The sequence below is a fragment of the Oncorhynchus gorbuscha genome, linkage group LG15 (genome assembly GCF_021184085.1).
Source record: "Oncorhynchus gorbuscha isolate QuinsamMale2020 ecotype Even-year linkage group LG15, OgorEven_v1.0, whole genome shotgun sequence".
NCBI classification, from domain to species: domain Eukaryota; kingdom Metazoa; phylum Chordata; class Actinopteri; order Salmoniformes; family Salmonidae; genus Oncorhynchus; species Oncorhynchus gorbuscha.
Window position 1 is genome coordinate 61,983,650 of NC_060187.1, and position 12,151 is coordinate 61,995,800.

Genomic DNA, 12,151 nt, shown 5'->3' on the forward strand with positions numbered 1-12,151 from the left:
TATACTGTAACAGGTTTTAGCTTATGTTCTGGGGTATTATCTACAACATAAGCTATCCTATGTTGTTTGTATATTAGGTTATGAGGGAGAGAGCATTCTGAACATCCTGAGGGACATAGAGAACAGCTCCGAGGTGATGTTGGACCGCTGGAAGATTAACGTCACACCCACGGACAAGGAAGAGAGGGGAGACCCTGTGCCTTACAGCATCGTCAACAACTATTTCTCTATTGGGGTGGTGAGTTACTTACACTAATATACAGAGCATATGTCACATTAAAGGCCTAGTTCAGTGATTTGAAATATTTGTTTCCTAATATTAGCACATCTTGGCAGTGGCTATTTTAACAAAGCGAAAGTGTGGATTGCAGTCACTCCTTGTCCATAGACTGCTTTCAAGATAAGTAAACACATATCTAAATATCTAAAATGATCTATCCCTTTCAGCAAGAACGGTGGGTCAACAAACTGGACTAGTCAATAGGAGAGGGCCATGTTTGATCTAAGGCTCTCGCCTAAAACAACACGACTGACAGCTTCATGCTTATCGTGGATCATCCATTTCATTCGAATAATCTACACAAAGGCCTCAATTGGATAAATTGGATACTCTATACCGAATTTAAAGAAGCAACACAGTCATATGTTCTTCTGAGTAATCTTACTCATTTTGATCAAATGCTAGTTAATAGGCCTTCATTGAGATGTGTTAAAGCGTCAACCACCTCTGATCGAAGAATATGTTGTATTTTGTGCATCTGCGTGGTGTTACGCACCTTTAAACTCATCAACAGAAGAGTCGGGGCCCATCTCTGTCCATCTTCAACATAATGACACTGATTACACCCAGCTCGTGTGGGTCATTACTGATAAATGTCAGGGGAAATACGGTAATTGACATTTGCAGGTTGGGAGACGGCGGCATCTTGGTGTTGTGACATTCGAACATGACGTGGAAATGAGGGATGCATGTCCTTAGAAATGTTAGTCAAATAAATACCGTGGCTTTGTCCCGTATTGACGAAGGTAGGTCCACTTAACAGACGAAGGGGTTGTAAGCATTGGAATAAATCAAGATCATTTCTCTCATAATTCCTCAATATTCGTTGGTGCTTGAGGCAAAACATGTATCCTGAATGTATGTACAGATATTGCAATAACCTTCAACCAAAGAAGGGTAGCAGCCTTAGCAGAAGTATTACTTTAAGCCATTGCAACCAATAGACTTCATTGTTATTAACACTATTTTCATGGCCTTCTAACAGTGGGATTAGTATCTAACGAACGTGTTGACAAATGAAGTTGTTTTCCCAGGATTAGGAAGATTCGTAGCTCTCGATGGAATTGAGTGTGATATATTTTGTCACATTTCACATCAAATCTTGCTTTCCGCTGGAAAGAAACACTGAATACAATAAAGATTACAAAACAAGTCAAGCTAATAATTACCTCAGAGATTATGCAGATGAAGAAAGATTGTTTCTGTAATGACATTTCTGTCGAGTCAACCTCGGAGGATCAGTAGTAAACCAAAAGGGTTCACTATGTCGAGCCACAGAAAAGTGTAATCATAAGCATCTTATTATTGGATTTCAAACATTTCATGTGCAGAGTACACATCTTTTTTCGTCTTAAAAATTCTAAGCATTGCAACACAGGTTGGCATTCATTGTTGTTATTGCGCTGGAGGCAGCTCTACAGAATGGTTCCTAGCTGGCACAGGCCACCAAGTCATAAAATCTGATTTTAAACCTAACCTTAATTAAATTAAGACCAAAATCTCATTTTTGTTTTCCATGAGTTTTTACAATATAGCCAATTTTTACTTTGCAGCTGGCCCATCCAGCGGAAAACACTCATTTCAGATTCATGACAATAAGCATCAACCTGCCATTGCATCAGGCGTTGAAGGTGGCTCGGGCTTTGCACAAACCGAAAGGCGTGTTTGAACTTGCACAAGCCCAGGGGTTGGTGAATGAACGGGTAACCGTGTTGGATGGGGAGAGTATATTTCAAAACATATTTTAAACCCACCATCCCTGTCAAACTTCACAAAGTACCAGGATCACCTACAACTTCCTCTTCCATTTTTACAAGATTTACACCAAACGCCAAGTCATAAAGTCTTCCCAATAGACCATCATCCGACCACATCGTCAACTATTTTAGCACACCTCCTGTTCCTATCCTTCCAATCCAGCCATTCCGTCCAGTTGAATGGAATTAATGTCGCCATCCCTTTATGAGGACGTTAAAGTGACGTGAAGTGTAATGATCTCAATCAGGGCTTAGTGTGCTGAAGGAACAGACCTAATCACAGAGGAGGTCCTAAGATGATGCAGTCAGTTCGTCTAATGACCCAGGCTCGCATGTCAAAGTCATTACTCTCCCCGTGAAGGAGAGTCATCAGCTGCCTGAGCACCACTCATAATTGGACTAAACTTTGAGCTATGAGGGCACATTACATTACACACGTCCTGTATTAATTTGGGTGCCAGAGTTTTACAATGGTAATTATTTGAAGGCGTCCCCAAGATGAGGGAGTGTGAGAGTGAGACTTCATTGTCCTACTGCTGTTCGGGGATTGAGGTTGAAGATGTTTGTATCATCAGCTCAGATAATCTACTGTCCTCTTATTGTACATATGAACTTGCGCTACATTAAATTGGCCCTGAGGAACAAAGTAGCTTTAGTGGAATGTAGTTGCAGTCCATCTAGTTACAGTTAAAGACTGACGGGAACGTCTACAGGAAGGACAGGAACTTCTACAGATGCACCATTGAGAGCATTCTGTCGGGCTGTATCACCGCCTGGTATGGCAACTGCACTGTCCGGGACTGCAGGGCTTTCCAGCGGGTGCTGTGGTCAGCCCAACACATCACCGGGGGCACGCTGCCTGCCCTCCAGGTCATCTACAGCACCTGCTGTCACAGGAAGGCCAAGAAGATCATCAAGGACCTCGACCACCCGAGCCACGGCCTGTTCACCCCGCTACCATCTAGAAGGCGGAGACAGTACAAGTGTATCAAAGCTGGCCATCTCCAGGCCATCAGACTTTTCAATAGTCACTACTGGCTGGCCTCCGCCCAGTACCCTGCCCTGAACTTTAGTCACTGTTACTAGCCGGCTAACACCCGGTACTCAAGACTGCTGCAATATGTACATAGTCATTGAACACTGGTCACTTTAATAATGTTTGCATACTGTTTTACCCACTTATGTATATACTGTATTCTAGTCAAGGTTCATCCTATATAACTACTACTGTAAACACATTTTCCATTCATATACTGTCCATAATGTCTATACACACCAATGTCTACGCACACCGAACTCTGACGTTGCTCATTCTAATATTTATATATTTCTTAATTCCTTTATTTGATTTTTTTTGGATTAGTGTGTTTTGTTTAGTATTTCTAGGTATTACTGCACTGTTGGAGCTAGGAACATAAGCGTTTTGCTACACCCGCGATAACATCTGCAAAATATGTGTACGCAACCAATACAATTAGCTTTGATTTGACATATTGTATACAAGGTTATAGTGTACGTTCTTCAATTTGGAGGTTACTTGAAGTGGTTGCTCACTGGTTTTTGAGCTGCAGTATATTTTCACAGATTTCAAACCAAAAGGGAAACAACTCCTCCTTCCTTTCACTCTCTTGTTTTCAGTTATTGTCCTGTTTGTAAGAAAATCAAGTTCCAATCTTTCAGATATATCCATCATCTCACCTCTTCTGGCTCATGTTGAAGATAAATAGAGTCTGCGGGGATCTTGGAAATTCTTTGGTCTTTATTTAACAGCGTCTTGAAAAGACATCAAGAAAACGGCATTGATTTTTTGGGGTTTCTCCTACATGTTGTACTGAGAGCTAGCAGGGGGTCCTCCCTGTGGCTGGCGTTTCAATAGAGCCACTCAACATGGAGCGGGTCAAAACAGATTGCTCAAGTGGGGGGGATAGGAACAAACCCTAAAAGTTTCCTGAAGTTTTCCCCCCTTTTTGTGGTTGAAGACTATTCGTCAGTTGTTGTTTTTACTTGGCAATCATTGTGACTCACAAAGACCATGGTAAATTCTAGTGAGGTTTCATCTTCAAATGGCCCAAGGGTAGTCTACTTTTTTGGTAGCATTTCATAGAATACACCGACTCTTCAACAAACAGGCACAGATTTTCTTTCCTTAGATTCTCTTGATTAATAGAGTAGCTGTCAATATCAGTCTGTCATTATCATCACACATGCCTGCATGCATGCAAACACACACACACACACACCCAACACTACCAGTGAGTCTACCAATGTGGTGCACTTCTAGCCCCGGGTCAGAGAGCGAGAGAGAGAGAGAGAGAGAGAGAGAGAGAGAGAGAGAGAGAGAGAGAGAGAGAGAGAGAGAACAAGTTGGTTGCCAGGGGAGCCGGCAGCATCCTGTACGTTGGGAGCTGTGATTACTAGCAATGTGTGTTTAATTAATTAGCCTGTGTGGAAAGACGGCGTGCTGTTCGTCAAGCTCTCTGTCAATACCCTCATCCCTGGCTCAAACCTCAACCACCGCCTTCCAGTTGGCCAGGAATTCAAAAACACCCTGGTTCTGTTTAGGCATATCAATATGCATCGGGCATATTTGTCGTTTTTTGGGTGCAATAGAAAGTTGGCTGAGACTACTTAAAAAGCCATCGTATTGATTTTAGTACCAACATCTTGCCTCTATTTTGCGACATCTTTATCTCATAAATGAATTCATTTAAATAACAATATCCCACATGTAAATGTAAACTCTTTTAGTCTTGTAGCTTATTACAAAAGGAAAATGTGTATACAGTGTATACAGTTTTATACCCCTAATATACAGTACACACCTACTCATTCCAGGGTTTTTCTTTATTTGAACTATTTTCTACATTGTTGAATGAAGTGAAGACATCAAAACTATGATATAACACATATGGAATCATGTAGCAACCAAAACATTTTTTTTTTTACAAATAAATTACAAAAAAAATGGAATGAGTAGGTGTGTCCAAACCTTTGACTAGTAATGTACTCCTTATTTATACAGTCATTGGTTAATAGGCCTTTTCCACTGCATACATTCGTATACAAATCAAAGTCATTGCTGAATCCATGTTATTTTCTCTCCCTTATTTAGGATGCTTCCATTGCACATCGGTTCCACATGATGAGGGAGAGACACCCTGAACGCTTTAACAGCAGGTATGTGTTGTTGGGTTTTAACCAACACTTCACCAACACTGCATGTTAACTCCTCCCTCCCCTGTTGACTGTCAGCACCTGTGAAGCTGCCACTTCTTACTGGTATATGGTTAACTCCTCTCTCTCTTTCCTCATACTTTAGCCCATGTCTATCTGATTTTTGTTTTGTTTACTACAAATATATTTAGGAGTCAGGCAGATTTTGCATTGGTACAGGGGGGACTTTTAGATTGTTTGATTGGTCAATGTATACAGTAGGTTCTGTCAAACTATACAGTTCAAACATACTAGGGATAGTTCTGAAGTGGATCCTTCATTTAGCAATATGGGGAAAAAGGTGGCATTCAAGACCTCTGGTAGTGTGACACCTGTGAACAGAAATACTCACCAAGTCAGAAAGCTCTATACAATACTGAACCTTTGTCCTTTAAAAACATGGCTGGAACCCTCCTATTGCAATAGACTCTTTCTACTTTTTTTTCAGTAGTCACTTGATGCAGTAAATGGACATGCCTCAAATTTTAGCATCTGTGATTACCTTAAATATCGTTGGAGATGAACAAATGTGGCGTCTATGTTCCCATCAATATTTAACACGACCAATACGTCTCCACTAGCAGTAGGGAGTAATGGCGTGGGTAATTGAATTTGCTTGGGTAGTTTGACATCATGTATCTGTCGGAGTGATGGCACACAGTCTCCTAATAATCCCATTTGTATTCATTTATCATATTTACTCTGACTTTAGTTCAACAATTAGCAAACTATTATCCAAAGGTTTGTTTCGGCTACGTGATCTGCAAAGGGTTGCTGCGGTGCAAAATTATACATGGGAGAGTACTCAAATGTTCCTTGTATTGCAGTTTGTGTTTTTTTTCTCTCCAGTATGTGTGTTTTAGGCATATTCCAATGCTAGTGTAGCTATACATTGAAGGTACAGGTTTAGCCACACCGTCTTTTTAAATCATTGGGTTAAATCTCAATTCCCAAACTGTTAATATCAATCATTAACACTATATGGCTATATATATATATTAATACACAGTACACGAAACATGTATACAAAGACATCAAATATATTGTTTTATACCATTTTAAGACCATGTGAAAAATGATTGAGATATTTTAAGAAAATGATACCATCTGTTATTTGAATTCAATGAATAATTTACAGGAGGGAATGGGTTTAGGATCTCTCTATTACACACTATCCTTGCCAATTGAATAATGCATGATTATAGTTTTTCAAGGTAGCATATATTTTGTTGGATTTGTCCAAGGGGCTCATGTCCATTGCAAGTAGAATGCAACTTATCATGGAGCCATTTCCTTCCGAGTGTATGAACAGTGTTCAATAGCGGGTGTAAGGCAGAGAACAGTGTCTGTACAGGATAGAACATTTGGGCCTGTGTAAAGCCAACACCCAGACACATTAAAAGTTCACAGCAGCCCCAACTCAAAAACACAGCCTGACACACATTCCCACGTGTCACAGTTGAACTGCATTTACATGTCCGACTCTTCCAAATCAGATAAATTCACCATCTCTCAGTTACTGTATTACTGTCTTCCAGCAGCCATCAGGCCTGGCATGAGAGACTACTAAGTTACAATGAATCCCCCCACTCCATTCCTCCCTTCCCCCCCCTTCGAAATCACAACAGAGACTGCACTACTTTCTCTTTCTCGCAGTCTTTCTCTCTTTCTTCAGAGGATATCAATTACATTTGTCATCGGGTTGACCTTAAAGAAGACATACATATTTGATCAGGTTTAATTAGCAACAAAATAATGGCATATTGTGTTTTAAATTATGAAACGAGGGGATTTGGTTGATGAATGTAATGAATGCTGGGGCCGGGCCGGGGGTGATTCCCTCTCTGTTTTGGCACCTCTGGGCGGTTATGAGGAAGAATGTGTGAAGATTTGACACGTCGGCAGATAGATTCATTTACTGACTGCAGCCTGACCAAGAGGTGATAATGAGGTCGAGGATTAAAAGTAAGACAATCAGTCGACCCGTGACGACGCCACACACTACCTCCCTCTGCCTAGTTAAAATATACTGCTCCTCTTTCTCTCTCTTTGTTACTGATCTCCCATGTAATTACACACTAATCTCTGCCTCAGAAAGAGAGAGAGAATGTAAGGGGGGGTGGAAAGAAAGAAAAATACGTGATTTATAGCCAGGTAGAGATATTCTCGTCGTCTTTGCCTTTGTACCCTCAAAAACAGCTACACATTCAGCCAATTTCAATAATCTGTTAGCAACAGTTCAATGGCCACAAACACAGGTCTGTGTTCTAAGCCTGAGGTATTGTATTTGATGTATGGCAGTCTATTACTATTACTACTACTGTCTTAAGCACTGGTTATATTACCACTCTCCCTCATGTAGCCTGTGGCTGTTCTGTTGAACCACTCTGGCGTTAACCTTTCCTGGAGGCACAGGGAAGCCCAGGCATGGAGCGCTCTTTAGCATAATGAGTGTGTTCATCAAAGCCTGCCGTGCACACAGGGCCCACTGGATCCACTCACACACTGCCACACACACTCCCAACCGCTTCCCCACAGGGCCCCTGTGGACCCGGGCAGGGGCCGCCCTCGGACCTCATTTGAGGATGAAATCGTTTGTCTGACCAGGATGTCATCTATAATTAATGGCCACTTGTGAGTGTAATTTAGAGAGACCTCACCTGTGGCCCTGTCCCCAACCCAGTGTGAATGTACACACAGTCACACGCATACGCATACATATACTGTACACACAAAAATGAACAAACGCACACACTCACTAATGAATGGATACACACACATACAGCCGTATCGTATATAAACATAGTTTCACACTTGTCTGGACCTCAGAAGTGAGCCACCAGTCTTGTTCAGTAAATCCCATAGACTCTAATTCTAACTGGTTGGTATGTAATATTTAATATGACACTTATATACAGGCTTAGAAACAAAAGGTGTAGAACCCTTTTGGATTCCAGATATCACCCTTTTGGGTTCCAGATATCACCCTTTGGGCTTCCATGTGGAACCGTTTCCAGAGAGGGTGATACATGGAACCAAAAAGGGTTCTACCTAAAACCAGCCGAAGAACCCTTTTGGATACCTTTTTTCTAAGATTGTAGATGAAAGCCCAATAGTAGTCTCAATGCCCTCTGGTTTCTCATATTGTAGCAGCAGCTCTTACTGTCCAAGACACCAGCCACATATTGACTCCCCACCACTCCTCCAAAAGTCTCCTAGTCCCTGTTGTGTCCCCCATCCTCTGTCGAGCCCCCATAGCCCCTGCAGAGCCACCAGCTGGCTACACAGTTTCCCTTCTCACACCTTCCCACCAGCAGTATGTTCACGTCTAGGGTGAGAGATAACAGACAGCAAATAATATACATTAGATACATAGTTTTTAGATTTTATGTGTCTGATTATTGTAGTCCCTATATTATAACAATTGATAGGACCATATCTCTTACAAGCCATTCTGTTACTTCTGTACATTTATTGTGATGAATCTAGGATTATTTGTATTTCAATATTGGACAAAAACAAAAAAGATCCCTCTTTATAGTATGAGCTGAGCTTTGTAACAGAAAAGTTCCAAGACAAGAACATGTTTTATAAACTCAAATAAAATGAATCGAGCTATCCCAGGAACATTCCCAGAACATTAGCTAAGATTCCCATTAAGTTCTAGTTAGGGTTTTATTAACATGATGATAACATCCCCAAAACATTAAAATATATATTGTGTGAACATCAATGGAATGGTATGCTAAACCTAAAACAAATAAAAGTAATAAAAACAGACTCATTTGGAAATTGTGGAACATTGTGCAACATTGTGGGTATGTTCTGTGCAACCTATTTAAGTACAATATGAGAATATTCTTGCAACATCCAGACAACTCCCATAACTTAATTAAATGTTCTGGGAACCTTTAAAAATGTTGGACCAGGTGTTCTGTCAACATTCTTAAAACATTAAGGGAATGTCGAGAGCAACCTAACTTAAACATGGAATGTCATCACAACAGAGCATATCTTGTACCCACACTGTTCCCATAACCTAATTAAATGTTCTGGGAACCTTTAACTTAAACGCTGTTCTGTCAATGTTCTTGCAACATCAAAGGAATGTTTTGTGCACCCTGATACAAGCATTATCTGAATGTCAGCACAACTGGACAGTTTTAGTGTTTTGGGAACCTTGTCATATCCACACAATGTTCCCACAATCTAATGAAACATTCTGGGAACCTTTTTAAAGGAACCTTTTTAAAGAACAGACTAAATGTGTCCTGGGAACGATCTTGCAACATCAGGCGAATGTTTTATGCAAACATTGTCTAATAATTAGCATAATAATTGTGTTATGAGAACATTTGCAACATAACAAATGCTCGGAGACATTTGACAAACACTTTTGGTTTGCTGGGAGGATACTGATATTTTAAATACACCCAGGGATCCTTTGCTTGGAGTTCAAAACAAACCCATTCATTGTACTGTTTTATTTGGCATGTCTCTTTAAGAAAGGGGAGACAACACGACACAGGCCATTTTTCAAGCTGCCAGTCAGAGTTGTAGCACTCGGGGCGGTGTCATGTTAAACAAAACAGTGCATTGATGCAATGCACAAAGAGTTGGTTATGTCAATGTGATATTTATCACCTCTGATCAAAAATAAATTAGTGTGGAAATAAGGTCATAGATCATGGGGGCTTAGATGAAGTGTCAGAGGGAAAAATCAATGGCGCTGTGCCTCGTGCTAACAGTGGACAGTAGAAAGAGCATTGAAGAGTATTGCAAGGTGCTGTGGCCTGGGGAGAGCCTGGCCATGCTACACTGAAGCCCGTTTGCCTTTGACAATACAGTGATGAGACAGGGGTTTATAAAGTAGATGAGTTGACTGATGAGGAGAGAACAGGGGCATAATACTGTGTTAAGTCTGCACAGGAAGCTGCATGCTTCACTGGTTGGTGAAACCTGAGACAGTGTTGTCTTTTGACATCGCAGTTGTAGCTACATATTGTCTCTCGTGCACTCAGTGGTGGAAAAAAGTACCTTTCTTTGTTTATCTGATCTTCAACATGAACTTTTGAACTACATTTGCAATATACTATAAGTTATGATGTTATGGACACACTGGTTAATGAAACCCCTTTATATTCAAAAGTCAAATCTCTTGACCCACATTAAAAGTATCAATGTGTTCAGATGATCATCATTTTCAGTTGATTCTCCATTGATCCTCAATGGCCATCTCATTGGAGCTTCTCCCTGTTCCAGCTGTGTTTCAGATCATGGTGCTGAGCGCCAGTCTATCAGCACATAAAGGATGGGAATCCGATGGGGCCAATGGGATGCTCCTAATTATCTCATGAACAGGGAGATAAGGCCATGATTTGTTGCCATGGCTCTCTTGTTAGGTTAAGTGGAGGCAATCGACAGGACAGTCAGATGTCGACTCTATCAGTTATACTTGTTCCCATGTTTAACTACTACACAAAGTAGTAGACGGAAAAGTGCTGCGTTTTGGTTTTGTTGTACTGGAAAGAAGACAATGCTGTAGTAGTGTTGATTTTGACTTTGTCTATTCCCTTTGACTACGTTAAGTAGACTTGAGAAGGACAAAGTGCTGTGTTTTGGTTTAGTTTACAGTAAAATATAACCTTGATATTGTACTGAAAGAGTGAATTTACTGTATAAACTACTGTACGTTTTACACATGTTGCAGACATCCTACATTAAGTAGAGGGAACAATCAGGACATTCAGATGTCAACTATCTATTCCCATCTTTAACTACTACAAAGTCGACTTGAGACTGCCTAGAAAGTGCTGTGTTTGGTTTTGGTTATATTGTACTGTATGTGCTGTGTGTACTGTATGTGCTGTGTGTACTGTATGTTATGTGTTTTAGACATGCTGTATTAAGCCTATTACTGTGGTGATAAGTGGTGCACTGTACAAAAGGTACTGTACATCAGAGGAGAGTAATAGCCTCTTGAGTTTGCCTCTCATGTAAACAGAGAGGAACTTTCCGCCTGGCAACCAAATAATACAGCTGCTTGGAAACCTGGGTAGTTCCCCTGTGACTTAAAGGTCGCAGTGCTTCAGATGTGCTAGAGCCTCTTGAAAATAACAAAAACAAACCAAAACAATTTCACCTCAGCGAGTGCTGCAAATTATTCCTCCAACAGCTCACTGCAGGTGTAAAGGCTGCACATCGTTTAGTTTCAGTCACACCACAAGTTGCTTTGTTTTTTAATAGACTTGCGAATAGGCCACCACATTTGTTTGTTTGCAAATGATGCTCATGTCTGCATTTGTGTTTTGTCTGCGACAGGAGTGCTTGTGTGTTGTCGTTCTCGGCTGCCATAGACAAGTCTCTCTTGAGAAGGAACCAGACCTGGGTTCAAATAGTATTTGAAATAGCCTACATTGCGCATTTGCTGTAGCCGTCCTTGTGCTAGGTCTGCTAAGCACCCAGATTTATGGTGAGGGTTGCACATGGAGCCCAGGGCAGCTGTTGGAAGTCATGTTTGAGAGATGCTAGATGTGTCATTGTGTAGTAGGGCCTCTCAGCACGCCCCATGTCTTCCCCCACTGTCTCTCGCTCTCTTTCGCTCTCTCTTTTGCTCTCGCTTTCCCTCTCTCGCTCTCTCCCTCTCTCTCCTTACTCCTCTCTTCCCGCACCTATTGACCATCTTGCACATTATAAATCAACACTGAGGCTGGCCTATCCTGCAAGTGGCTAATGAAAGCTAATTTATAAAGCAGCCAAATGGCCCTGACAAAACTCCTAATGAGGAAATCAATAATTTAGTGATTGTTACTCTGCTTACACTAATACATCCTGCTTGTGAGGCTTTGATTCCAGCGAAAAGAAGGCCATTTTTTATTGTCTTCAGTTCTGCATGTCAGCA

At 41.0% G+C, this 12,151-nt stretch overlaps 1 protein-coding gene across 5 annotated transcripts in view; it reads left to right on the plus strand.

Moving 5' to 3' along the window:
• Positions 1 to 12,151, plus strand: part of LOC123998125 (diacylglycerol kinase beta-like) — a 61,660-nt gene that overhangs the window by 31,967 nt on the left and 17,542 nt on the right. For all 5 annotated transcript variants that reach the window (XM_046303065.1, XM_046303064.1, XM_046303068.1 and 2 more), the window contains 2 exons: positions 78 to 238; positions 5,150 to 5,214. In XM_046303065.1, the coding sequence (XP_046159021.1) occupies positions 78 to 238; positions 5,150 to 5,214 (226 nt within the window). The remainder of the gene's footprint in view (positions 1 to 77; positions 239 to 5,149; positions 5,215 to 12,151) is intronic.